Source organism: Corvus moneduloides, chromosome 1 (assembly GCF_009650955.1).
Source record: "Corvus moneduloides isolate bCorMon1 chromosome 1, bCorMon1.pri, whole genome shotgun sequence".
In the NCBI taxonomy this organism is placed as follows: domain Eukaryota; kingdom Metazoa; phylum Chordata; class Aves; order Passeriformes; family Corvidae; genus Corvus; species Corvus moneduloides.
Genome location: NC_045476.1, coordinates 19,337,750 through 19,363,975, shown reverse-complemented (window position 1 = coordinate 19,363,975; position 26,226 = coordinate 19,337,750). Strand labels below are relative to the sequence as shown.

Genomic DNA, 26,226 nt, shown 5'->3' with positions numbered 1-26,226 from the left:
CGGGCAGCAGCGCCTGCGGGGCGCGGCCGCGGCATCTCGGCGGAGCGCGCCCCAGGGGCACCCACAGGAGACGCTCCCACCCACGCGTGCCCGGGGCGCTCCCGCCCCTTCGCCTGCCGCCGCCTGGCGCAGCCGCGCGCACTTACACACCCGCACACTCACACTCACGCACACTCGCTCAGGCCGCCTGGGCTGCAGCTCGCCGCTCCTCGCACGCCCCGCCGGTTCGCCTTCGCCATGGCAAGCCCCGGCTCCGGCTTCTGGCCCTTCGGAGCCGAGGAGGGCTCCGCGGCCGCCGAGACCCCCGGCACAGGTAGGGGGACGCCGAGCGGCCGGGCGGGACCGGCCCGACGGAGCCGCCGTGACAGCGCTGCCCGGTCGCCGGAGCCCCCTTTGTGGCTGCTCGACCGGCGGGACGAAGCGGTGCGGGCGGCGGGGATCGACGGCGGCTCGAGCCCGGGCCAGCGCGGCGGGGCTCTGCGGGGCGGGGGGTTCCTGGGGAGCGGCGCCGGGGGTCGGACCAGACGCCCCCAGCCCACGCCCGTCCCCACGGACCCTCCGCTCGATTTTCTCTTACAGCCAGAGCTTGGTGTCAGGTTGCCCAGAAGTTCACGGGAGGGATCGGAAACAAACTCTGCGGTAAGGGCAGGGAGGCCCCGGTAGCCCGCGGCGGTGGCGCGGCTGCGCGCCCGCGGAGCGCCCCGGGACCTGACTCGGGCCGGGGGGGCGGGGTGCGGGGGACGAGGGTCGATGGCCCGGTAATGAGGCCGTGTGTCCGTGTCGCTGTCAAGCCCTGCTCTACGGAGATGCCGAGAAGCCCGTGGAAACTGGTGCCAGGGCAGCAGCCCCGGGGGTAGCGGAGCCGAAGCCGACCTGTACCTGCGACAAAAAACCCTGCGGTTGTCAAAAAGCGGACGTGAATTACGCCTTTCTGCACTCAACAGGTAACGGCGCTCCCGGGGCACGCTGCTTCTCTAAAACTAACAAGAAAAAAAAACACCAGCGGTTCGGTGGGGAAATCGCCTCTGCCCGCGTTGCGCGTAGGCGTGGGGACCCAGCGGTGCGCGGCGGAGCTCTACGCCCTCAGCCCCGGCCCCCTCCGGGCATTGCTCAAACCCGCGAAAAATCACTCAAACAACTAAAATTCCCGAAAAGAAAAACCGAAAGCGGTAAAATCCCACGTGCTGGAGCCTGCATCTTTCTCTTTCTAAGGAGCACTGACAGCAGCGACCTTCTCTTTGAAGACCCTGCGATGTAATTCAGGTTGGAGGGGAGGAGGGAGATCGAGCGCTCTCTTACTCATTTGCTTTAATTCGAGATATTTTTGTACTTTTCTGACCTTGGAGGTAGCGTCTCCACTAGTGAGTAAATCCCAGCTCCCTGCCGACATGCGCTGGCCAGGAGATCTCCCGTTTGCTCGGCATCCCGGGACCCCAAATTAGGGTCTTTCGCTACAGTCTGGCTTTGACTGAGCCATCGCGCTTAAACAAAAGCTTTGTGCACACCGAGAGCTCCTGCAGCATTGCCTCAAAAAAGGACATTAAATTATCAACAAGTCACTTGCATAGGAGAGTCACCACGAAGGTATTTCATTGCAAGGCAAATGACAGTTTTTAGGGTACTGCTTGTAGCATTTGTTGCTCAGTGTTTATTTCTCCTAAGATTCGTTTTCCCTTTTTTTCTTGTTTCCCTGCTCTCATTGTCTTAAAAATTGGTCTGAAATACACTGTGGACAGAATTGTCCAATTTAGATAGGATATAAAATCGTGTTATCTCTCAGGACATTCCTTGAAATACAACCTTGCCAATTTGCTTATTAAATGAAAACAAAACCTCTTTTTATTGAACACTGTATAAAGATTTCCTAAACATAAATGGGAGAAGCCTTTGTTTTAAATCTATGCATGTGGTCATAAAAAGAAGTTGACTTTTAAATTTCTCCATTCCCAGATCTTCTGCCGACATGCAATGGAGAAATAACTACTATGTCTTTCCTACAAGATGTTGTGGACATTTTACTTCAGTATGTGGTGAAAAGTTTTGATAGATCAACCAAAGTTATTGATTTCCATTATCCAAATGAGCTGCTCCAGGAATATAACTGGGAACTGGCAGACCAGCCACAGACCTTGGAAGAAATTTTATTGAACTGCAGAACAACTCTGAAGTATGCAATTAAAACAGGTAATAGCGATGCTCATTTTCTACCCTGTATGGTCTCATCCATTGATTAAAGGTGTCATTTCAATTTAGCTTGAAACGTTAAAGATTGAAGCAGCAACTGTATTTTGTCAGCTCCAAGCAATTTCTAGCAGAGACAGAAATCGTTTTCCAAAATGATAAACCACTCCAGCAGCTCCATATCTGTAGCTGTCAGTGCAGCCTCGCGCACTCTTTCCGATTTAAAATTAATGCTTCTGTGCGTCGGAGTTGCCGGGTGTGCCACTGAGCAGACTTTGCACCACCTTCACCACTTTCTGCGGTTCCTTTTCATGCATTTCACGTGTGATGCCCTGGCCATGGCCTCTTGCTCCCTGCAGAGCGGGGGTGCGGCGGGCGCGGAGCTCGGGGTAGCCGGGAGTCGCTGCATGAGGGACAGCAGGGACCAGCTCATTTAAGAGCCAAAATCGCAGTAAACGGCCTGTAAATGCGAGCTCTGAGCGGCCATTTGCAGTGTCTCTCACTTCGCTTGCAGGACATAAAATAAAAACTGGAGAATTTAGCAGAGCCGTACATAGGAATATTGAGGATTTTGTTTCAAGTTTAGACTCAAGCAATAAAATTGAAGTCCGATTTGTTTTAACAGCCATTTGTTGTTTTTCACTGGGGGAAGCAGGGGTGGGTTGACTCCTGCCTGCCTGGGATTCCCCGTTAGTCGTGCCCCGCTGCGGGCTTCGTGGGGGGAGGCAGCATGGGGCTCGCCCAGGCGTGGGGCAGCGCCCGACTCCGCACCGGGGCCGCCTTAAAATAATCTGCGGCGGAGCAGGCAGAAAGCGGAGCCGCAATTACCGCTGTCATTGGGAAATAATAGGGAGTCCGGGGAGCTCTTAGTGGGAGGGAATTCGAATTACTGAGAAATTGCTTAAAAATAAATGTGTAGCAATTACTGAAAGAGACAAAAGGCTGATTTGTGACTAGAGGTTGAGTGGAAAACAAAAAAATCCCAGGTTTTGAGAAGAGAACAGAACAGACCGATCCCGGTAAAGATTGTGAGGGATCTGTGTAATCCTCCTCGTTTAGAGGTGGAAATGACCATCTCATGCTTTGATGCATGGGTCGGGTGCTGTCAAAACGTCTGCAAAATATTGGAATAAATAGTTAGATAAATGATATCCACAGGAGCAAAGTCGATCAGTCCAGTGATCTATGTGATATGTCTGGGTAGAGCATAGGAAACATGTTTGCACAGAATGATGTAGAATGTGGGAAATAAAAAAAATAGGGTTTCTTAGGTGATTTTCATTAATAGTTTTTTGATATAACCTGTTTTCGCATAATAGACCTATTTAATTTTGTGCATCCAGAAAAGACCCTTTAGAACAACATTACCATTTCTCTTCCTCTCTCTAAATATCGGCGGCTTTCCCATCTTGGCATTTTAAAATTTGTTTTAATGAAAATAATGCTTATGAAGTCTGAAAACGGGTGCTGGGGGCTTTTGTGAAATGTGGTGGCATGGCGGGGTTCAGCCCAGAGGGTGCAGAGCCGCCTCGCTTGGCTGCTGCTGCTCCTCAGCACCCCGGGGTGACAGCCCCAGCCTGGGAGGGGGTTTACGAAATACATGCGGTTTACACCTGGAGCCCTTCTGCATGTGCTTCAGAGTAAAACACTGGAATGACCCTCAGAGGAAGGACAATATGGTGAGGTTTCTGGCGGCGGCGGCTGCTTCCACTCTTGCCGCAGGAGCCCGCCGGACACGGCGCCTCCTGGGCGGCGTTTGGCTGCAGGGGTCCGGGAGGATGATTGAAAAATAAATTGTGTTGCATAGATTAGTCTCACAGCTGGATCCCCATGTCCAGGGATTCGACGAGGCAGATGGCTGATTTTTCGGCCGAGGGGCAGGTGTGGGTTGCTCCCAGGTGTTGCCTGCATGCCACGGTTCGCTGGGGTGCCCGGGGAAGCCACACATTCTGCTCCCTTACCAGCAGAGATGGAATTCCTGCTGCGAGAACGTAAAAGGCAGTGACTGCGAATGCAGGAAAAGATGGGTGTGAAATTCAATTACTGTGCACTGTACAACTGAAACAGGGGAATTGAAATAGGAACGTTTAAAAATAGCTTGAAAACTCCAGGAAGGGCCCGAAGAGCCGGTTCTGGCCCAGCCGTGTACCCTGGCAGGCCCTGATGCCGGCCACGCAGGCAGCGAGGCTGCAGGCTCAGTGCTGCCAGCCGTGCCTTTATCCGTGTGTCTGGCCGTGCCCAGCCCTTCTCGTCGCTTCCCTATGGCAGCTGCGGAGGCCGTGTGTTCGTGCTGGGCATGCCCGTGCCTCAAACTGGTGCAGGTGGGAGTGTGTTTGAGAGGGTGTGTGGGGCAAAGGCACGCCCTCAGTAGGGAAAGCCAAGCCCCGGGCGTCCCTGTGCCTTGGCCCTGGTTCTTGGCCATCATTTCCTGGTTTACTCTGGGATGTCTGTGAATACACCGTGTATTGCTAAACAAACCATTAAGTAATAATCTATTTTCACCTCTCCCCGCATTCTTCACCCTGTCACAGTCTCTTTTCCAGTACCTCTTTGTTCAGGAACGACCTCAACAAAGGATGTGTATTTCAGGCAGAGGCACCCGGGTAGTGATTTTTTAGCACCTCTCACAAGCTCTTCTTACCTGGCCAGTGGAGCCTGTATTTTAAGCAAAGGCCCAGTTTTCTATGGCCATCTAGCCAACGGAAGAGAGCTCGCTCACGTATTGAAGTGTCACATGGACAGACAAACCCCTGCAGCTGGGGCAGGGGTCAGGTTGGGGCAGTACGTTCCCTGCCCTTCTGCGTTACAGCCGTGCTGCGGAAGGGAAGGGCAGGGCACGACGTGGAAGGGCTGTGTCACAGGTGTGGGTGCTCGGGGCTCTCCCAGCAGTAGCAGCTCCTGCTCCCTCTGGCCTGACATCTCTCGATGCAGCACTGCTCCCTCCACCTCGCTCGCTCCAGGGTACGGCTGCCCGACCCCCGCGTGCGCCCGGCCCTGTTCCTACGGCGGCTCCCAAAGTAGGTGGTGTGCTGGGAGGTTTGCTTAAAACAACAAGCAGTGACAACAGGGCTGTCGCCTAGGGCTGGGTATGTGGCTGACAGAGAACCGCTGAGACACTGCAGCTGCAGATACAAATTCTGCTATTCCCCAGCTTTTCAGTGTGGATTTATTTCCAAAACAGGAGTTTTTGTAACTTCTTTGAGCTTTCCTGTAGCCCAGATCCACTAAAGGCTTTTAGCTCCTAATTTTCTGTTACTTTCAGGTGAAATTTGGGATCCAGCTGTGATATGGAACCTAAGGTATAAATGTGGAAATCTCTTTCAAAATCCCTCTGTCAGGGGAGGTGCAGTTCTCGGCAGGCAGAGCCTCTGGAACAGGATCGCTGAGGCTGTTGTGGTGGTGACGGGGTGCACATGTGTCTCAGGTCCACCAACCCCACTCAAGAGTGTGAAGAGCAGGGAGCAAGATCCATTTTGTTCTGCTGGATCTCAGCATCATTCGTCGGTGCTCAGGGGCTTTGGCTGCCTGTGTTTGGCAGCACAGACAAGGGCAAGGTGGGAGTTTCTGTCTGAGAGGGGGGAGCTCAATGCAAAATGCGATCAGGCTGGATGGCAATAGCATGGGGCTGGTCTTAGGCTAAGGGCAGAGGGAGGTGGAATTTGCACGTGTGTCCCCTGCCTCATATCCTCAGCTCTGGTCTGTCTGCTCAGCCTGATTACTGTGCCTTTGTGTGCTGCAGGATGGGAGCTGGGGAGCAATTCCCCATGCTGCTCTGCCAGCCATGTGTCTATGCCTGATAAGAGGCCACAGGAGACCAAAGATAAGTTTTCTCTCAGTGCTGGGTCTGCATTTCCTCAATCATCTTGCTCTATCTTTTGTTTTCTCTGATGGCAATAACAGAACATCGTCTAAGGGTCAGGACAGGTGTTTTCCAAGCAGAGGCTGCCTTCGAGTTGGACGGCATTTAAGTAATTGTGGACCATCCATAATTTGTACCAGTAATTATGCCACTTACTTGTGGGAAGCAACTAGTAAAAATGGAATTTTAATTCTTCCTGTGCTTAATGGCTCTAGGCACATTTTTAAGGAAAATCTCTAGGAGGATTTTAGAAAAAAAAATGGGGGCCAATTAGATTAACCAAGTGAATCGACTATCAGCTCACTGAATATAGTCCTGTGCATCATTCTGCTGGGGCAGCAGTGCTGGTTTTCATGGCATTTGATTAAAATCACAATTGCAAGTAGCCAGGATATTTGTAATTGCACTCTGACAGTGAAGAAATGACAAGGACCACCACCTTCCCTGCCATCTTTGTACAATCATCAGCCATTGAGTCGTGTGCAAAGCAGTCACCAAAATACTCCATTTTCTCATTTCGCCCCGTCTGTTACAATCATTGGCCATTCATCACTGATGTTATATGTCCTGGCAAGCTCTTCAGATGGCGTCTCATGCATGCCTTTCAAACCTAGTCAGGCAAAACCATAGCCCGTGACAACATGTGACACACTAACGGGAGCAAACAGCTATTTTTGTGAGGCAGCAATGTGCTAATTTTCAAGGCATATTGAAAGGATAATAGGGAGTGTTGGAATTCATTATTCCGCATTGAGTGTAATTACTCTGATTTTACTGAGTTTGGCATGAGAAAGAAGAGAAATTATCTTGCCTTTTTCAAGAAATATATTTACTGCTGTTTGCTTTGTTTCATACCTTGAAAGCGCTTCCTTCTCCATAGAAATATGGAGGTAAATATACTGTTCAGCACTGAATAGTTTCATTCAGAATCATCAGCCTTTTGATAACATTTTCCATCTTATGCAGGGCACCCTAGATATTTTAATCAACTTTCAACTGGATTGGACATGGTTGGATTGGCGGCAGACTGGCTGACATCAGCAGCAAATACTAATATGTAAGTAGAAGATTTTTTAATTTATTCTATAGATATTTAATATAGTTTCATTGTTATACTCTAAAATACTAGTTGCTGTATCTGAGTGAAAGAATAATTGTATGTTAAAATTGCTGGGGAAAAAATTATCTGCTTTTTAAATTATTACAACAGTTTTTTACAGAAAGACTTTCAACATTGTCCTGTAGGCTGTCTTTTATAAAATTTCATCATACTGATAAGATATTGATTTTGCTACCTCCCAAAAGCACACAAAAAATATATACAGTTTAGCATTTTGCATGCATAAATATGTAAAATGAAAGGCGTGCTAAGTGAACAGTTGCATTCATGTAGAGGGCTTATGTACAATCCGTACCAGAGCAGGCAAAGCCATTGCTCTCTAAGAAAGAGACGCAGAACTTAAAGTGTGGGGTTTTTTCACTTTGGGATTAGGAAGCATTTTTGTGTACTTGCTTTGCTTCACACACTGTCTGGTTTTTATGAGTAGGACTGCTGACATGTGCCTCTGGACATGCACATGGGCTTGTGCTAGGGAAAGGGCTGCCTCTACCCAGGTCTCTTGGATAAAGGGCAAAGCCTTGAACCTGGGAGAGGTGGGCAAGATTTTTTTCACTGGAGTGGGTGGAAATATATTCTCAAGCGCTCTCTGTATTTCTCCTTCTAGACATTTGATGTCAAATCAGAAGGAAGACTGTGGAAAGTATTGTGAAACAGAAATCTACCCAGTATAAGATAAAGAATATTGTGGCTATAATGTAATGTAATATTGGAAAAAGATGTGTTGGTGTTGTAGATGAAAGTATTAAATATGGACATTACTACATTTCAGGTTCACCTATGAAATTGCTCCAGTGTTTGTACTTTTGGAATATGTCACACTAAGGAAAATGAGAGAGATGGTTGGCTGGCCAGGGGGCTGTGGCGATGGGATATTTTCACCTGGTACATGACATTTCAAGCTTTCTCTATTTTTCAGACTGTGGTATATGACATCCCCTGTAGCTAAAGAGTAAATATAATTAAATATGCATGTTTGAGAGGACGCTTGCTAGTAAACACCAGTGGCCTCTTTGAGATAAAGTATTGCATGTTTATGAATTTCAGGGATGTGATTATGAGGGTCTGTTTGAGCAAATTGCACTGCATGATGAGCAGCTGTATTGGCACATAGGAAACATAATGAGAGGAGACATTTGCCTTGCAGTTTTGCTTTGCCCCCACTTTTTATGGATTACATGAAATAGAAAGACTATTGTATTAATAATGGAGGGAAGAAGCACAACAAAGCTCTCCATCACCACAGGGGAAATTGGAGCAAACAGGGAAAGACGTACCATCCCTTCCAGCAGTTGTAGTGGAGTCAGTAAGACCCTGCCAGCATTAGAGCATGCTGTTAGCTTTCCATGTGAAGCTGACCTGTTTAGCTCAGTGGGGTACTTGGGTGGCTAGTTAATCTGAGTGCTTAAGCCTTAGAAACTTGTTTCCTTCAGGGCAAGTCAATAAGGCAAAAAAGTTAGTGTAGAGAAATCACTGACACACATTCTTAAGACTTTTTTATTTTTTTAATCATTCCACTTAGTCTTTTGGTTTATACTCTTTGTCACTTCTTCTCTGACTCTGTTATTTCATTGCCCAAAAATTTTGGCCTGTCTATCTCACTAAATTGCAAAATACTGAAAGAATTTACATTGGGTATAATATCATGGCTTGTCAAAAGAGAACAGACTGTTAACTGTTGCAGAAGGAGCCTTTCTGGAAGAGAAGTTAGTTGACCTAATGGAGAGAGAAAGAGTGCACTGTTGAGTAGAGGAAAGGCTTCACTGATAGCAGCCCAGGACATTCAGCTCTTTGAAGCCATGAAGGTCAGGCAAAGATCATCTTCAGCTTCTCACATCTGAATGCACATGTGGGAAGTGGTGGGGGAGTTTTATTCTGGCCCTTTCCACAGATGAAATAGATGAGAAGAACTGACACTGCTTTTTGATGAGTTCTTACTTAAAAAGTACTGAGAGCAAAAGCTCTGACAGCTTTTGCTGTGGTGCTTAGAGATCCCCCTGAAAACCTTGGCCTCCATCACACCAGGTGTCTAAATGTGTATCACGAGCTCAGGACCAAAGTGAAAGCTTCTGGAAACTGAACAGTCGTTGGTTACTAACCCTGACCTGACTCAGTACAGCTGGTCTTGGTTCCTCACCTCCCCACTGGGCTGGTCAGGGGCCTGCAGGGTGAGAGAAGAGCAATAGTAATGCTGCCCAGCCAGCCCTGGAGGGCAGAGCTGGGCACGGCAGCAGGCTGGGTGAAAGGCTCAGTGTGTACACCAGATCTGCCGGAGTCTGGCAAACTCAGGTAGAGATAGTGTGAGTCAGGAAAGGTATATGCCTCAGGAGGAACTGCTTGCTCTGCTGGGGCTGCAAAAGGCGCTGCCTGGCACTGGGCCAGGGTGTTGCTGATGTGTCAGGGCTCACTTCATCAAGCTGAAACCTGCGTGGGGACAGGCTCTCTGGCAGGCATGTACCTGCGCTGGCATTTGCAGGGCCGCCCCCTCTGATTCTTTCTTTCTCTGCAATTTCTGGTTTGTGCAAAGTGCATCTTTCTAATTTACTCTCTCAAGGCAGCAATACTCAGTATGCAGGTTCTGCTTTTTTAGGAAATAATCAAAAGAATTTCTGTGGTGTCTTCTCAATCCGATCTGTCATGGCTTTAGCTGAAGACCTTACTATTGCAAAGGAAAGGTTCTTTCTCTCTGCATTCTCTGGAATGAAATATACAGTATCAATACATGTAAAGCGTAAAAGCCTGATTATTTTCTCCAAATTCTGTAGGTGTGTTTTGTTACCTGCAATTAACTGCAGATGTGAACACAACTACAAAATTAAAACCAGAATGCAGGCTTATGAATAAACTTGAGGTTAAATTACTGAGCAATAAATACTAATAGGAAAGCCTGGTATTGAAACTTAACATTTCAGTCTTGATTCTTTTGACGCTGAGCCAATGACTTTGGACAAAATAGGCCAAATTACTTCAACTTGGTTCAGTCACCTAAATCATCAATAGCAGCAGTTGCATGATTTCATGCATTTTTGCAATGTTGCATGCACTTTTTAGGGACAGGTACCTGAGCATTTCCATTTAATCTCTCCATTTCTTGTTTTGTCATTTCTGAATAGAGGTGTAGAAATACATTCATATGTCTCAAGACAGTTGAAAGGGGAAGAAAAAGCCCAATCTGTACTGACCCGTATGCCAGCAATGCCATTCTTCTGTGGCATTTTCCTTTGGATTCACAGGAGGGCCAGTGAGGTCAGGGAAAGCCCAGAGCAGGGCAACCTCACTGCAAGAGCAGAGCTAGGATACTGATTAGAAATGAAGGGCACAGCCTGTGTGGGCTGTGGAACAGTATATTTATCTCCAGTGAGATTAAACCAAATCGTTAAAAAGTCAAAACAGTGTTAAATTTGCCAGCACAGATACCCAAGAGTGCTTCCTTCATCTTCTCAAAAGGTAGATTTTATCTTATCTCACTTTGGCTGTCCAAGCATTGGGTGTCTATCCTGGGCTAGTTACACCAGCTCCCATATATTTGAGGGAGAGGGGCAGCTGCATCTGCAGGGCAAGTCCCACCTACCACAAACAGCTGCCATAGGATGAGCTGAACTATCCTCTGGAGGTGCACATCTTGTGCTCTTCACTCCATTTTTAGATGGATGAATGTTGCAATAGTTGAACTCTACCTTAGTGGCAAGCAGCATTTTGACCTGTTCATTTAAAACCTTTGCTTTATATAAATATGTGTGCATAAACATTAATATGTAATCAATCTCTCTGTGTGTATATATATATACACACAGGATAAACCTGATGGATTTCATGTATACGTCTGTCCATGTACGTGTTTTTGTGCATAAAAACGTAGAAGTTCTCAGCCTCTGCCTCAGGTACTGCATTATATTCCCAAAGTGCTCATGCAGCAGTAATGTAAAGCCAAACATTGTTCCACTGTAGACACAGAGACTGTTTGTAAAAATCTCAGAAAGGAAAAACAGACCACTGCAGAGCTGTCGATCTGATACCCATCTTGAATTGGGTAAAATATCCATCTTGAAATGGCTATTTTAAGTCAAGGTATGCCAGTGGATTTAAGGCAAGTGTTAGGGACATTTAACCTTTTCCCCTTGTTCCCATCAGAGGACAATTAAAATGAAAAGTATTTGTTAGAATGACCCTTTTCCCTTTCTCTTTCCTCCTCCCACTCCAGTTATCCAGAAGATAGTGGCTGTTGGGTCTCAGTGGGTGGGTTTGCTCAAAGCTGGGGAATGAAACACCACCCTGATTTAGGAGAGGAGAGCACAAATTAGGTGGCACTTGAAAATCCCTTAGGAAGTTGCCTTGTGGGGACATCTGCTTAGGAGGTGGAATAGAGTGGGGATTATGTGTTGATGGTATATGGAAAGCTAAGACTGGGGGCTGAAGGAAGGATGGTAGCTAGAGTGAGGGTGAAAGGAAGCCCCAGTCATTTTCTGCAGTGGTACTTTTTGCGTAAGTTGCTATTTGTGTGTGGTAGATCCTGTTATTACACAGCCCAGCTGTGAGGAGCATCAGGAAGAAGAATCTGTGTTTCTGCCACGAGGCAGAGACATTTGCATTACAGTTAGAAGAACTATAGCAAGACTTGTTTGTTCTGAAATGATATTACAATGAATAGAAAAAGTAACAGTATATTACTGTGGACTCCAGGTGGTGCCATATCTAACATGTATGCTATGTTGATTGCACGTTTCAAGATGTTCCCAGAAGTTAAAGAAAAAGGAATGGCAGCTATTCCCAGACTGGTTGCCTTCACATCAGAACATGTATGTTTTTCTGTTTTTTCCTATCTGTTACATCTGCTTGTATGAATTTATGATGAAGAAAATAGCTGAACAGCAGTTTGTCAACTGTCTTCATTTCTGTTATTCCTTCACTGGGAATAAAAGCATGGGAAGAGTCTGGCTTTTTGACATATAGATGGATGACCTCTGCACTTCTCTGTGGCTGAAATCCAGGGGGAGCAGTCTCTACAAACCACTGCCATTTCTTTGCTCTCACTTGTGTCCATATAAGTGTAGATGTGAGTGGTAAGAACCACATCAAACGAGGACAGCTCATCATTGGGCTTCAGCACTTTCTGTGAGGAATGTCATCTGTTTGGGTCACTCTGGGGCAGCAGAAAATCCTTTTGAGTCAAAATCTTTCCATCTGAAACCAATCCTGCTGTTATTTAATGAGAAGGTGATAACATACATGAAGACAGTGGTATGGCAGTGCTGTGTGTGTGTACAGCAGAGCAGCTGCAATATTTGTTGGGCAGCTGGGCTTCACTGTGAGTTTCTGCCTGTTAGCAAAAGCTTCAGCACATGGGGGTTCATCACAGACACTGCCAGGACCTGGCAGTGGCAGAGGCGAGGGGAGGTGGGCACAAGAGAAACAGGAGTAGTCCTCATGAGAGAGTTCTTTGCTCTTTGTACCATACAGAAGTCTCTACTGCAGGGGTTGTTTTTGGCTTTATGACCATTTAAAACTCCTTGTAGCTTGAAGTGGAGAATGTGGGCGCAGGAGGAAAGGAAAGAGGAAGGGTTATCCCCAGAAGGGGCTGTGAGCTGTTTTCAGGCTTCATTGTCCACTTCTAGATTTCTCTCCAGCTGTGTGGGCTCAGCCAGAAAGGACTCATTCGTGGCCGAAGCTCAGCAGGATACTGTCCATGTTAGGTAACAATGTCCTCCTGGTGCCTTTTTAGACTTACCATAGAATGTGTTTCCATTCTATACAAGTATGAAGAACAAAACACCCTAAAAATTCATCAGAAAAGTGCAGGAGGAAATCTCTCTGAGGATGCTTTTCATAGGAGCAGGAACGGATGAGATGTGATACACAGCTGTGGGCTCCACATTGCAGAATATTTGTCCCCATAGCAGTTAAAGAGGACAGTCTATGGATGAGTAGCAACTTTCCAAAGCTGGATGCACAGCTAGGGATACATTATTCATATGGAAGTGGCAAGCCTAAGTCGGGCAAATAAGTTTCAGCATGATTATTTAAAGTAACAAATCCTATTAATCATTAGAGAATTTCATTGTTTTCATAGTGATGGAGTGTTAAACAATGACCCAAATTGTGCTATCAGTCTTGAAATAATGAAATGAGCTTTAATAATTGTGTTTTCATGCCAGGGAAGAAGAAGTTCCCTTAGCAAATTAAACATTCAAAAATCAAATATACTAGAGAATTCATAGGACAGCATCTGAAATCCATTACCTTTTAAAAGCATCTTGAAATTGTAGTTTTGTTCCTTCCTCAATCAAGCTTTTTATAAAGTATGTTCCCATCTTGTAGAGAAGTTAAGAAACCACACTGTGTGTGAAGACAGGACCCTTTAACCCTTAGTTACCCAAAAGATATGGGATCATGGTTTAACCCTCAAAACAGCAGAAGCTGTTACAGTAATTACGGAGGCTTAGAAGTACAATCCTTTTTAAGATAGGAAGTGTCATGCAGGACCTGAACAGACACTTAAGATATGCAAACGTCATTTGTTTCATTATCACATCATGCTGATGATGTACCTACTTTTAGACTCCTCGGCCTGACTGAGGTTTCTCTCTGCACAGTTGGATACTCTTGTAAGATAGTGGCCATGGAAAAAGCAGACAGTAGAATCTTAGAATCATAGAACACTCTGAGTTGGAAGGGACCCATCAGGATCATCAAGTCCAGCTCCTGACCCTGGGCAGGACACCCCAAGAATCACACCATGTGCCTGAGAGCATTGTCCAAAAGTTTCTTGAACTCTGTCAGGCTTGGTGCTGTGACCATTTTCCTGGAGAGCCTGTTGCAGTGCTCAGCCACTTTCTGGGTGAAGAACCTTTTCCAGATATCCAACTTAAGCCTCCCTTCACTCAGCTTCGTGCTCTCCCTCATGTCCTGTCACTGATCACAAGAGTGAAGAGTTTGGTACCTGCCCCTCTGCCTCCCCTTATGAGGTTGTTGAAGGTTACAGTGAGGTCTCGCCTCAGTCTCCTCTTCTCCAGGCTGGACAAACCAAGAGGCCTCGGCCACTCCTCATACGGCTTCCCCTCCAGACCGTTCACCATCCTTGGGGGCCTTCTTTGGACACTCTCTAACAGCTCAATGTCTTTTTTGTATTTTGGCACCCAGAACTGCACATAAAATCCAAGGAGAGGGCACCCCAGAGCAGAGCAGGACAATCCCTCCCTTGCCCGGCTGGTGATGCTGTGCCTGATGCCCCCCAGGACACGCTTGGCCCTCCTGGCTGCCAGGGCACTGCTGGCTCATGTTCAACCTGCCACGGACCAGGACCCCCAGGTCCCTTTACATGGCACTTCCCTACAGTCCCCAGTCTATGCACATAACCAGGGTTGCCCCATCCCAGGTGCAGAATACTGAGCTTGTCCCTGTCAATCTTTATATGGTTGGTGATTTCCCAGCTCTCTGAATGGTTGTGGTCTCTCTGCAGGACCTCTCTGCCCTTGAGGGAGTCAATAGCACTCCCCAGTTTAGTGTCATCAGCAAACTTACCTAGTATCCCTTCCAGTCCTGGGTCCAAGTCATTAATGAAGTTGTTGAAGAGTGCAGGGCAGAGGATGGAGCCCTGTCACCCCATTCAGTGTAACTCGTAGTGCCTGACCCCTGATCAGTTGCTCACCCATCATGTAACAGGGTTATCCAGCTGTGAGCTGGATGCTTTGTCCAGAAGGACACTGTGAGACACGGTATCAAAAACTTTGCTGAAGTCCAAAAAGGTTACATCCTAGGCTTTCCTAGATCAGCTCGGTGGGTTACCCTTCTACCCTGTAGAAGGAAATCAGGTTTGACAAGCAGGGCTTTTTTCCTCATGAAGCCATGCTGGCTGTGACCAATTACTGCCTTGTCCTCCAGGTGTTGTGTTTCAGTACTTCCCAAAATAATCTTTTCTGTGAATTTACTAGGCACTGAAGTGAAACTAATAGACCTGTAGTTTCCACAGTCCTCCTTCTTGGAAATTGGGATGACATTCCTCAGCTTCCAGTCAGCTGCAACCTCTCTGGATTCCCAAGACCACTCAAAAATCAGTGAGAGAGGCTTCGTGATGACTTCAGCCAGCTCTTTAAGAATTCAGGCCCAATAGATTTGTAGGGATCAGGCCCCATAAATTTGTAGGGGTCCAGCTGGAGCAGCAGATCCATAGTATCATTTCCCCGTGTTCTGCACACATGGTGTGATAGTAAACAAAGTTTAAAGTAACTGTATATATTTAGAAACTCGGAGATTTTGATTTTGAAATTTTCAGTCAGATGCAGAGATTTCAATATCAGCAATTCTCAGCCAAGAATTTCAGCATCCCAGATGAGACTATTTTCATTACTACCAGTCTAGAGCTTCCTTCTCTATAAATGAATGAAGTTGTGTCACAGTTGCCACCACTATTGCTGTAGTCAGAATCTGGACTCAGTCTGATGCCATGATAGGTTCAGCTGCCAGTGGGGGAGAAGGGAAGGGAGGAGTAATTCACAGCTTTTAAGTAATTAACTCCCTAATTTAGAAGTGCATCATGTTTCAAAATTAGGATCCTCGCTCTCTGCACAACCAGTGAAGAGAAGCACCTCTGGAGAGAAACTCAGAGCATCCAAATTAGGAACCTAAATATTCCTTAATTTAAATGTTCTTAATCACCTTTGGGAGGGATTCACCTACTTCCGTGCACTGACCATAAAGAGCCTCCTTACATATGCAACCTACGTTTGGTGCCTAAAATGGGTTATATGACTGTTCCAACTGTGCATGTTCCCAGCCAGCAAATCTTCTCCATGCCACAACTTAGCACACTCTGCTTCTGTTTGATTCTGTTTCACCAGTGATGGTGAAGTACCCTGCAACTACTTGGGTCGGTCTTCCACAGGTTTAATTTCACTGAGATGCACTTGGACTCAGGATTTAATTCAGTCCTCTGTGTTCATCAGGATATCATCAGTCTTCTTTCATTTGCACTGGTGCAGGAGCAGTGATGTCCTTCATGGCAGCTGTTCCGGACTGCACATGATGCAAGATGATGCAAGAGACCTTGATTCAGAGGGGAAATAGTGATGGATGCCAGTTGTAAAAACCTATTTCAGTCTATCATTTCAAACACAATGAAAAATCTGAAGTGAAGGCCTCCTCCTGTGTTCCAGTATATCAGCTTTAGGCTGCTGTAATTGTTCAGAGGAGTCCATCCCTTTTTCAGCATGGATAAAGCTGCTGAAAGGGATAGCTGCCTTCTCAGAATATTTTAGTTGTTCCATTTATCTATGAGGCAAGACCTGTTAAATTTTAACCCATTCCCTGTTGTGATTTTGACCTGCCCAACCAGCACTGTCTTAAAGAGTATCCAGTAGCAGCTGGGAATAATATGGAGCAGGGATTACACCTAGCAGGCAAAAGGGCAGAGTCATGCTGCCCTGAGGAGAAAAAGTGTGCAGAGGAGAAGTTTAGCTGTAGAGAGGGTTCAAGTTACAAAACAGCTTTTTGGCCTTTTAAGTGATAGTAGGAAAATAGCTTAAAGAGGCTTGCAGAATTTCTGTGGACTTGATGATTAATTAGAGACTGTGTGGGCTCAATCCACAGTTCAGAGAATGAAAAAAGAATTAAAATTGGAAAGATCTAGAAATGTTTTCATCTTTTCTGTTCTCCAACCCAGCAAGACTGTTCTCACGTAGTCCACAACAGCTTTCTTACTTTCCCACTCATCTAGAAGCCCCCTAAGAAGGAACATTTTGTCAGGTGCTCAGCAAGGGAGTAGCAACACTATTCCTTGTCATAGATTTGGAAAAGGAAATGCAGAGTAAGAACTAGCAGGTGATTGAGTCCGATCGGACAATAAGGGACCTCTTCACCCAGTTAGAAACCACAGAGGACATAGAAGAGGCTCTCCTTGCCCTTGTCATCCCCCCATCTGCACTGCTCTTGTGTTGAAGTAGCTGCTGCTGGAGACTTCACTAGGAGTGCAGCTCTGGCATGTACCAGCTGGTACCTGCTCTCCAGGTATCAGCTTTGTAGACAGCTGAACACACACACTTGGAGGGACCTCATCCTCTGGGTGAGCACAGGGAGAGGTGTCTTGTCTGGGGAGGTAGGGAAGCACCCTCCCAGCAATAGTGCTCTCAGCATCCACACAGAAGCTAGATCAGAGGAGGCAGTTAGCAATAAATGACCTCTTCAGCTTCTTGCATGCTGCTTTCCCCGTGTGGATAAGTCCCATTAGATGCAAGGGATGTGTCAAACTATTCCAGTATCTGTAGGAGAAGAGTGGCTTTGGGAAGTTTTTATCTGAACAGTTTCAGAAACCTACCATGAAGCTTCTTAGTGTTGATGCAGAAGGAAATTTAAAAGTGAGTTCCATGTCTGTAGCTTGCTAGGCCATTTCACACAGGCTATGGAAGGTTTTGGATTGGTTTCTGTGTAGAACCAAGTCTACCATTTCCATGATACATAGTGTTGCCCTCTGTCCCTGCAATTTAAGAGACACTTTGCAGAACTGCCCCCTGCAAGAAGCAGTCCAATGGGTGTTGTGTGTGGTGCTGCTTCCAGAGAAAGATTTGAGGAGCCTGGAAGTCCTGTTTTCTATGTGGTAGCATAGATTACAAAGCTGTAAGTTACACTCTGGGCATACAGAGTAAGTAGGAATTAGATTTGTTTCCACCTAAGGAAACTTAAAATGAAACTGATGGATTCACATTTTTTTTTCTTTGCATTACTTATTGCATAATAACTAGAAATTTTTTTTTGTATTTGAAGCCAGGGAGAAACAGTGAAAATTTGGTCTTATTTGGGGAACAACTTAAGTCAAGTAGCACCATTCAAATCAAAGTAAAACCATTTTCCAGAAAGTAGTGCTCTAGGGCAGTCTGTCTTTAAGGAGAAGTGCATCATTTGGGTCTAACTCTTCATCTGGTCAATATCTTGTTGCTTTTACACTGCCACAGTATCCTCCTGAACTCAGTGCAACATTTCTTACCACATAAAACACTGCAAAACTATCTGCACTGGAAAAAAAAATGAATGAGTCTTGCCGATTAGAAAAACAGCATGAAGTTGTGTGTTTCAAAAATGCCAAAGATGTATATACTAGTATGTTCAGAAACATTAATATCCTCATTTCTCTCCTGCTACAAACAAATAATTCTAAAAACTGAATAGCAGTAGGTAAATGAAACCACAGCAAATATAGCTCTCATTACAGTGAATTTAAAATTTGGATAGGACACACTATGCTCTTCTTGTAGGTAATTGAAGGAGAAGCTGTAGCTTGAAATTAGATGATAAAGATAGAATTCATGTTGCTTAACGTTAATCACCTTAAGTGTAAACATTTAATCTGAGTCTATACACTTTTTACAGCCAATAAATAGAGGAAGATCAGCAGAAGACAATTCATCTTAAGTTTAGAACAGGTGCCAAAGCCTTAGAGATGTAGTGCCTTCTGGAGGTACCTTTTCTTCCCCGCTTTTGAGGGAGCCCAAACAGCAAGCCTGGACCAGCCACACATTTTTAGATTATTAAGAGAGAAGTAGCCCAACCTACACATCCAGGGATTCCACAATGCTTAAAGCCCGGGAGAGGTGAAGAGGAAAGTGTGTTCACCTTCTTTGCTGGTGAATAGATGATGGGGTGAGGCTGGGGGTCCAGATCTGTTGGGCACCAGGCTGCCAGTGACAGACCTCAGGGGAGGTTCAACTCAACTGCAGGACAGCTTAGCTTGCTCAGCATTTGGGAGCTGGTTACTGATAAGCCACCTCCACAAAGCTCGTGTCACTCTGGATTTATGTAAGCTAGCAGAAACAGCAATCTGAAAAAACAGCCATGCCCTATGGGGCTCATGGCATTAGGATGGTTTTTCCTGACAGCTTCAACCATGCCAGATGAAGAGCAAGTAATTAGGCAAGCTATAAAAATAGAAGCATCTGTATATTGAAGCACTTTAGATAACAATGCCGTGCTTTTCAGATCATAACATTTTTAATTATTCTAATTCTTCCATTTTTCAGAGGGCCTATTCATTATTGCACTTGTAGTACATTTACGCTGTCTCTACCTTACAAGGCTAACCATGTAAAAATGGCTATCTGGGGAACAAACCTATACCTAACAGCATTTGAAATTACAGATAAAGGGAAAATTCCCCTGGCTCAGAATCACCAGGTTGGTTTTTTTTTCTGGCCATTAATATGCTCTTAGTCACTAATATCCGTAACTTCTCCTTCACCGCTAAGTTTTACCACATTTCTTTCCATAGGGAAATTAGGTTCCTCTCTACTGGGGGTGTATTTGCAGTCTTCCATGCACCCTTTGCAGTGCATGAAGAGAGGGAGGGAGGAAGCCAGGCAGCTGAAGCGACAGCCCATTCCCACCTATGCATCCTCCTCTCTCTGGCAAGCCCAGGACAGTGGTGAAACTCCAGACCTTCCAGCGTCTTCAAGTCTGGCTTTTCCTTCAGGACTGGCATCAGGCAGTCTGTGCCTGTCCTCCCTTTGTTCCCTGGTTCTCCCAGCATAAGACTTCAGATCCACATAACTCTTAAACAGCTGTGCTGTGAAAGATGGTGTCCAAGCTGCCTTCTTGGTGTGGCTGAAAAGTCTGTAGCCCTGGTATTTGCAAAGAGGTCACATTTAATGTCCTTCCTTGTTAGCCCAGTTAAATCATCTGTAAATAGTTCTGTCTGATCAGGTTTATTTCTGCAAACCTTTTCATCTGTTTGACCTTTATAGTTTTCTGTGTTTACCATCATATTACACAGGCAACCAAATTTTCAGCACCATCACGGGAATATTAAACCAAAGTTTAATATTTATCATTGTGAAAGTTTTCTTTGCTCCTACAACTGTATTTTTTTCTATTTTGCTTTCACCCTGGGTCTTTCAGAGCCTCTCGAGCACTTGGATTAATTCCTGTGGTGTTGCCCTGAAACATGAAAACATAACAGCAGTCATATATCTGTGACTGTATACACAAATCGAGCCATTTCATATTCAGAGCTTGTTTAGAAATTGTAATTGCATTTGCCCTTCTGTGCACAGACTTCTGTATTTCTTCCCAGTTTATCCCTAAACCAGTTTTGGTTCCTTACCACTGAATTCCCTTCAGTCTGTAAAAAGCCTTCAGGCAACTGAGCTATCAGCACTACATTGATTTTTTTTCCCCAGTGCTCTTTTAGCAGTGCCATGAGACTTCTTAGCAAGGCAGCTGAGCTTGGCCATATTCCAGCAGATGCCTTTAAGCACATGGGCTTAATTTTCTTCCTCACAGTAGATCATTTAAATCTGTCTCTTCTCTTTAAGGCACTTTGAATAGTTCTGTTTTCTAGTAGAAAAACAAATTGCAATAATAAATCTTTTTTAACTAGTGTGGAGTAGGGAGCAAAACTACTGTAATGTAATGTCATTGACTCAAACCCCAGTGAAATATATCTGTGACTCTTCATTCCTAAATCTCTACCTGTATTTATGTATTTACACTGCCCAGTATGTGTACATCAGTTTGTGTAATACATTAACAAAAAACAGGTTACATTTTTTAAAGTACATTAATTCAATTCTATCATCATATAGCATATCAGTGAACTGTCATGCTGGCAATATTTTTGCTCTGTTTTGAATTTTTGCGAAGTTCCAAGATACTTTCTAAACTTGAGAATTTTTTATAAACCTCCTCCTGCCAATAGCCATTTCATGGCCTCTTTTTCTCCCCATTCTCACGAAGTTGCACTGCTGCCCCATAGGGCTCAGGGAGGCCCACAGGGCTGGGAACAGACTTTTGTATCTTCCATGTTTAGAGGTTTGTGGATTGGTCATGATCGAAGCATTCATCTACAGTGCGTTTGTGCTGGGGAAAAGTCCACTGAATTTAGTGAAGCTGATGAAACTCATGGAAGTGCGTGTGGTCAAAAATTCAGTTTTGGGAAGTAAATAACATGCCATGAAAAATGTCAGTGTGATGGCTGAGCTGTGATGTTCAGAGTCTAAGTACTTCCTAGCTCCTTGTGACTCCCAGCTAGAAAAACAACAGAGCAAACTCCCACTCTGAGATGAACATACCAGTGACCAGTGGCTTTAATAGGCTGGACAGTGTCAGGGTGTTAAACATCTGCAGTGTCCGGAGTGCTGGTGGCTGCAGATGCTGTACCCTTCCCATTCTCACAGCAGCTATCACAGGACTTTGTTCAGAGAGAAGGGGTAGAAACTTCTTCTCCTGAGGTCATTCAGCACCCACTCCAAACCAGCACCCTTTACACTGGATGAATCCTTGCTTGGAGATGCCTGTTTCCCCCAGAACACAGAGGAAGCCTACTTTATGGTGTCATCTTGGTTAGGCTAGCTGCAAGGAACCCAGTCTAGGACAGCAGAACACTTAAAACACAGGCACAAATCCCCTGTAGCTCATCTAAGTGATGAATATGCATTTCATTTATCATCAGTTTATGCGAGAGTCAGTCCACTGTGTGTATGCTTACATTTCAGAGTGTGCTTAGTTCAGGGACTGGGGTGGTTTGCTGTACTAGGACTTCAAAAACTGATTTTACATCTAGGCAACTTGTTCAGTGGCTGCTCAATACATGTTGTTGGTACCCTACAGCCATATCCCACAGGGAAAAGCTGTACCAACCTAGTGCATTTAAAAAATAAATGTAGTATGAAAAATATTTACTTGAGCAAGTATTTTCAAATTGTCCGTATATCATCAGTGAAACATGACTCAAGAGCAATCTAAAATCCTTCGAAATGTCTGGCTATTGAAAAAGTCAGCAGACATCATGAAAACTTCAAGAATTTCAGCCAAAATGGTGAGACACAGGTGTATAAAAAAAGGAATTTGTACTAGAAACTCTTAACCATAGCAATCTTAACCATAGCAGTCAAGACTCAATGAAAACTCCTCCCTGAGCAATTTTTAAAACACAGAGGTTTTTTGCTTCTTAAGCTGGACATACATGTTGCAGTTCTTCTACTCTTCTTCCTCTTTCATTAAGTTGGCCTGTAATTTTCAAAGAGTTCACTATGTATAGAGGCCTTTCTTATGTGGTGAATCTGTGCCCTCATGGCCTGTAAGGGAAGCCCATGTGTGTAACTGTGTGGCACTGCTGTGCCAGTCTCTTTCCTTATAGCTCTCTGCTACTTGCAAGTACTCCCTTGGCAAAGCAATAGTGATTACTTTTCTGCTTTGTGATCTTCTGCAAACTCGGTCTTCCTTTCTTCTTTAATACTCTGGACACTTAAAAAGGCTTGCTAGATTTTTATCTTCTGGATCTTTTTTATAGTGTTACATCCTAAGCTAATGGTACTGTAGTATACCTAAAGACTTTCCATTTTTTTAATGTTTAATAATCTGTAGTTAAAATTACTTCAGACAATATTGTTAACAGCTCGGTTTGAGTTAATACAAAATCAGATTCTTGGGGCTATAATTTGATATAAAACTTTTGCATTATCATAATCACTGGGATTTAATTTAGAATTGTAAATCAATACTGACTTGGGAGCTAAGTCCTATGAGCGAGAGAAAATTAGGCCGACTTGCACTCCAGTATGTAACTTCCACATTTTATTTTGTACATACAGATTAACTAATAATCTTACTATAATAATAATAATAGCCCTATTCTGATCTTAAACTTCAGTAGCTCTGTTTATTAGTAGGAGTTATTACTGGCTTTCACTGGCATGAGATCACAATTAGGCTTCCTATCTTAATTTCTCTCAGTATATTATTTGGGCAGAAGATACATTGTAGCACATGACTCTGGACATCACAAACTAAATGACTTCTCTAGGGAAGACTGTTTTGTTTCAGTAACTCAAGCTCATAGCTGAATATGTACAAGCAATAGAAGCTGCAGGTATGCATCAGGGTCCAGCATCGACCACAATTGTGTATGTAATATTCCAGGAGTAAACCCAGATTAGAGTGATTGCTGTTTCTCCAGTTCATGGTAGTGACTGGCTTTGAAGCCTCAAATTACAGTGATCAATTTCCAAAAAGGCTCTGAATGGAATTACTGCCTTGTGGGACTTCTTGCTGAAAGGCTTGCAAGAGGGTAGTGTTTTATATTAAATTAGATAAGAAATAATAAAACCAATAAATAATAATAAATGTATTTTTTCAGAGTCACTTTTCTGTGAAGAAAGGAGCTGCGGCCTTGGGTATTGGTACAGATAGTGTGATTTTGATTAGATGTGATGAAAGGTAAGTAAAGATGTCAAATACAACTCTTTTTGTGGTGCATAAGAGAGGATCACCAGGTGCTCAGCTCAGAGACAACATGTAGGATCTGGTCAGCAGCTGGTATAATTTGTCATAACACTGCCATCTTCAGCTGCTCTACACTAATTTATCTCACTTGAGGAACTGTCTCTGTTAGTAGCTTCTTTATGGGTCCATTTTTGGAGTTCATAAAAAATCTTAAAAGTTCCTTTCCTCAGAGGTTTCTGATATTTTTTTTTCTTTCTTTTTTTTTTTTCTCTCATTTCTTTCATTTGATATCAAACAGGATATCAAACTAACATCATTCTTTACATTTTGTGCTAAGAAACCAGGAGGAAGCTTGTTTTGGTCAAATCAGACTCTCACATTTTGATCCATTAAAATGAGCTGAAGTGGGCCTTCCATAGGAATAAAATATTTAGGAGCATTTGCTAATGTAATTCTGTTACTTCGTGCCCCCCCATCTCTCTCAGCTGGATTACATTTCCCTCTGTGCCCTTGATACAGACATGTTTGTGATAGGACGTAAAGAGAAGGATTTTGGCAGCATTGTGGGAAGCATAGGCTGAGGACGATGATGATCCCTGGAAACCAACAGCAAAGGAGGCCGCTAATCTGCAGGTCACACAGGCTCCAAAAAAGGGTGGTAGATAACTTCTTGCTTAACCCAGCCAAATAAAAGGTTCTGATTCTCTGTGAAAACCCATTTTGAGAAAGCAAAATATATTAACAAAATCAACATGTTCTGATAAAAATTTTCAATTTTAGGGAAAACATCTTCTGTGGGACAAAAAATAATAGAACAGTTCTTATGGATTCTGAGAGTCTTTTCAATAGAAAATGCTATTTGAGTCCCTCATTGTTACAAGGTGTTGAATTAATTATGTCTCTAGCAGAAATGGAAGGTCTTTCATCAAACTGCCCTGCTCCCACATTAAAAAACAAGCATCAAGTAAGCAATTTACAGTTCTAATCACAGCGCCTCATATTGACTTATGGTCTTATTGTCTCTTTATTAACAAAAGACTGAACACACCTTGAAGGGGATTTAATGACGTCAAAACAACCAATACACATCAAAATAAATCCCCAGTTGTTTCTATTCACTAAGGATGGATGTGGATCAATAAAGTCACGTCTTCCTTTTCTTCTTGTGTGAATTCAGCGTGATGATTTTCTGTGAAGACCATGGTTAGCCTGCCCACGCTGAAGTAAACAGCAGGATTACTGTGTGTCTCACAGACACCACAGGGACAGAGCAAATTGTTTGCACAGGATGGGGGCTGGTGTGGTTGAGAAGACCCTCTGTGAAGATGTGGGCCTGTGGAAGGGTGAAGGAGCACCTGGATACCTTTTTGACGTTTTCAGTATGACCAAGCATACTTCCTAGTGGCTCTTACCCATTCTGACCCACACCTGCCAAGTTTACCCGGTTTAGCTCTTACCCATTCTGACCCACACCTGCAAGTTTACCCGGTTTAGCTGGTAAACCTTGACACTGCTTGGGTACTGACTCTCCTGGCCATAAATCCCTGCATCTACTTGATGTGACCAGGGGCTGGATAATCACTTTCTTTGGTAATAGAATTTGGGCAGTGAAAGCATCTGCCCAGTTCTGTGCATGTTTCTATGCATAAGCTCACTAAATCAGAAACTATTAAAGACCAACATCAAAATTGTGTTTAGATGAGGAGGAACCCATTGTCCTCCTTTGACATGGTTTTATTTTCTTTATTCATCTAACAATCCCAGGAACACTTTTTGAGGATAAGACTACTACTGCTTTTCTCTGAACACGTACATGTGTCTGGGAGGAACTCACAAGGAGCTGAATACTCTTTAGACATTCCTTGCACTTCTGCAAGAAAAATCAGGGCCAATTTTTAGATTTGTAGAACTTTTTATTTTTAGTTATTCTTTCAGTATTTCAGTGTTTTGAATATGTGGGAGAGATTTTGCCAAAAAAGTCAGCAGTACAAACCCATTTCTACTGACATTATTACCATCTTATTGTAAGATATGTAAGGATGAAAACTTAAAAAGCCAGCAGCATCTTATTACAATAAATTAATCATTAAAAGGAAGGACATGCATCCAAATGCCATGAAAACAGTTCAAGCGTTTTTATGCAAAATGAAACTAAAACTAATGGGTTTTTTAGGTTCCATGTAACCTCATTTTGAACTTTAATAAAGATTGTTCTTTTTTTATAGCAGCAGGAGGTGAGGGCCTAGTGAAAGAAAAAATCTGGAAAAGTCTTTAAAAATTTGTATCAGTCTAAATGTACAACATTTAAAGCCAGTGAAGATTTTAGTTCTCTAATATGGGAATCTACCATGTTTGTATTGATGGTATTCATACTGCCTCTTCTTTTATAGACTTGCTTGTGTCTAAAGCAAAGAAAACCTTAGTCTCGATATTCAGTATCAGCACTGTTTTATCTTGCACCTAGTTAATTTACAGGATTTCTAAATTAGCCTTCAAGCCTTACACAACTGAGTCTGAATCTGAAGTAGGTGGTTCATACCAGCAGCGTTGCAAATACAGTCTGAGAGCCTGACAGTGAATATAGCGAGTCTAGACTGGCAGCTTCTCACACCCTGCTTCAAGCAAATGCAAACATGTTACTCACTAAACCATGGAAAAGTCACTTTGAAACGAGTTCGTCCCTGGGAAGGGAACGCAGAGACAGCTGCTGACAGCACAGCTGAGTTGCACTGCTCAAGGCCGTGCAGCTCAGCTGGCATTTTCTGTGCCTGCTGAGAGAGGACCATGGCGTTTGGCAGCCAGCAAACTTCCTGGGAGGCTGGACTGAGCCTCTCCCTGGGAACCTGAAGCTTATTCCCAGGACTGTAAC

At 44.3% G+C, this 26,226-nt stretch overlaps 1 protein-coding gene across 2 annotated transcripts in view; it reads left to right on the top strand.

Moving 5' to 3' along the window:
- The first annotated feature begins 137 nt into the window (after positions 1-137).
- GAD2 (glutamate decarboxylase 2) overlaps positions 138-26,226 on the top strand; it is a 41,526-nt gene continuing 15,437 nt past the window's right edge. Inside the window, exons 1-8 of one of the 2 annotated variants that reach the window (XM_032100917.1) lie at positions 138-313; positions 580-639; positions 792-944; positions 1,951-2,184; positions 7,007-7,097; positions 7,930-8,042; positions 11,838-11,953; positions 23,272-23,351. In XM_032100917.1, the coding sequence (XP_031956808.1) occupies positions 238-313; positions 580-639; positions 792-944; positions 1,951-2,184; positions 7,007-7,097; positions 7,930-8,042; positions 11,838-11,953; positions 23,272-23,351 (923 nt within the window). In that variant the 5' untranslated portion in view covers positions 138-237. The remainder of the gene's footprint in view (positions 314-579; positions 640-791; positions 945-1,950; positions 2,185-7,006; positions 7,098-7,929; positions 8,043-11,837; positions 11,954-23,271; positions 23,352-26,226) is intronic. The other variant, XM_032100925.1, reaches the window with a different exon arrangement.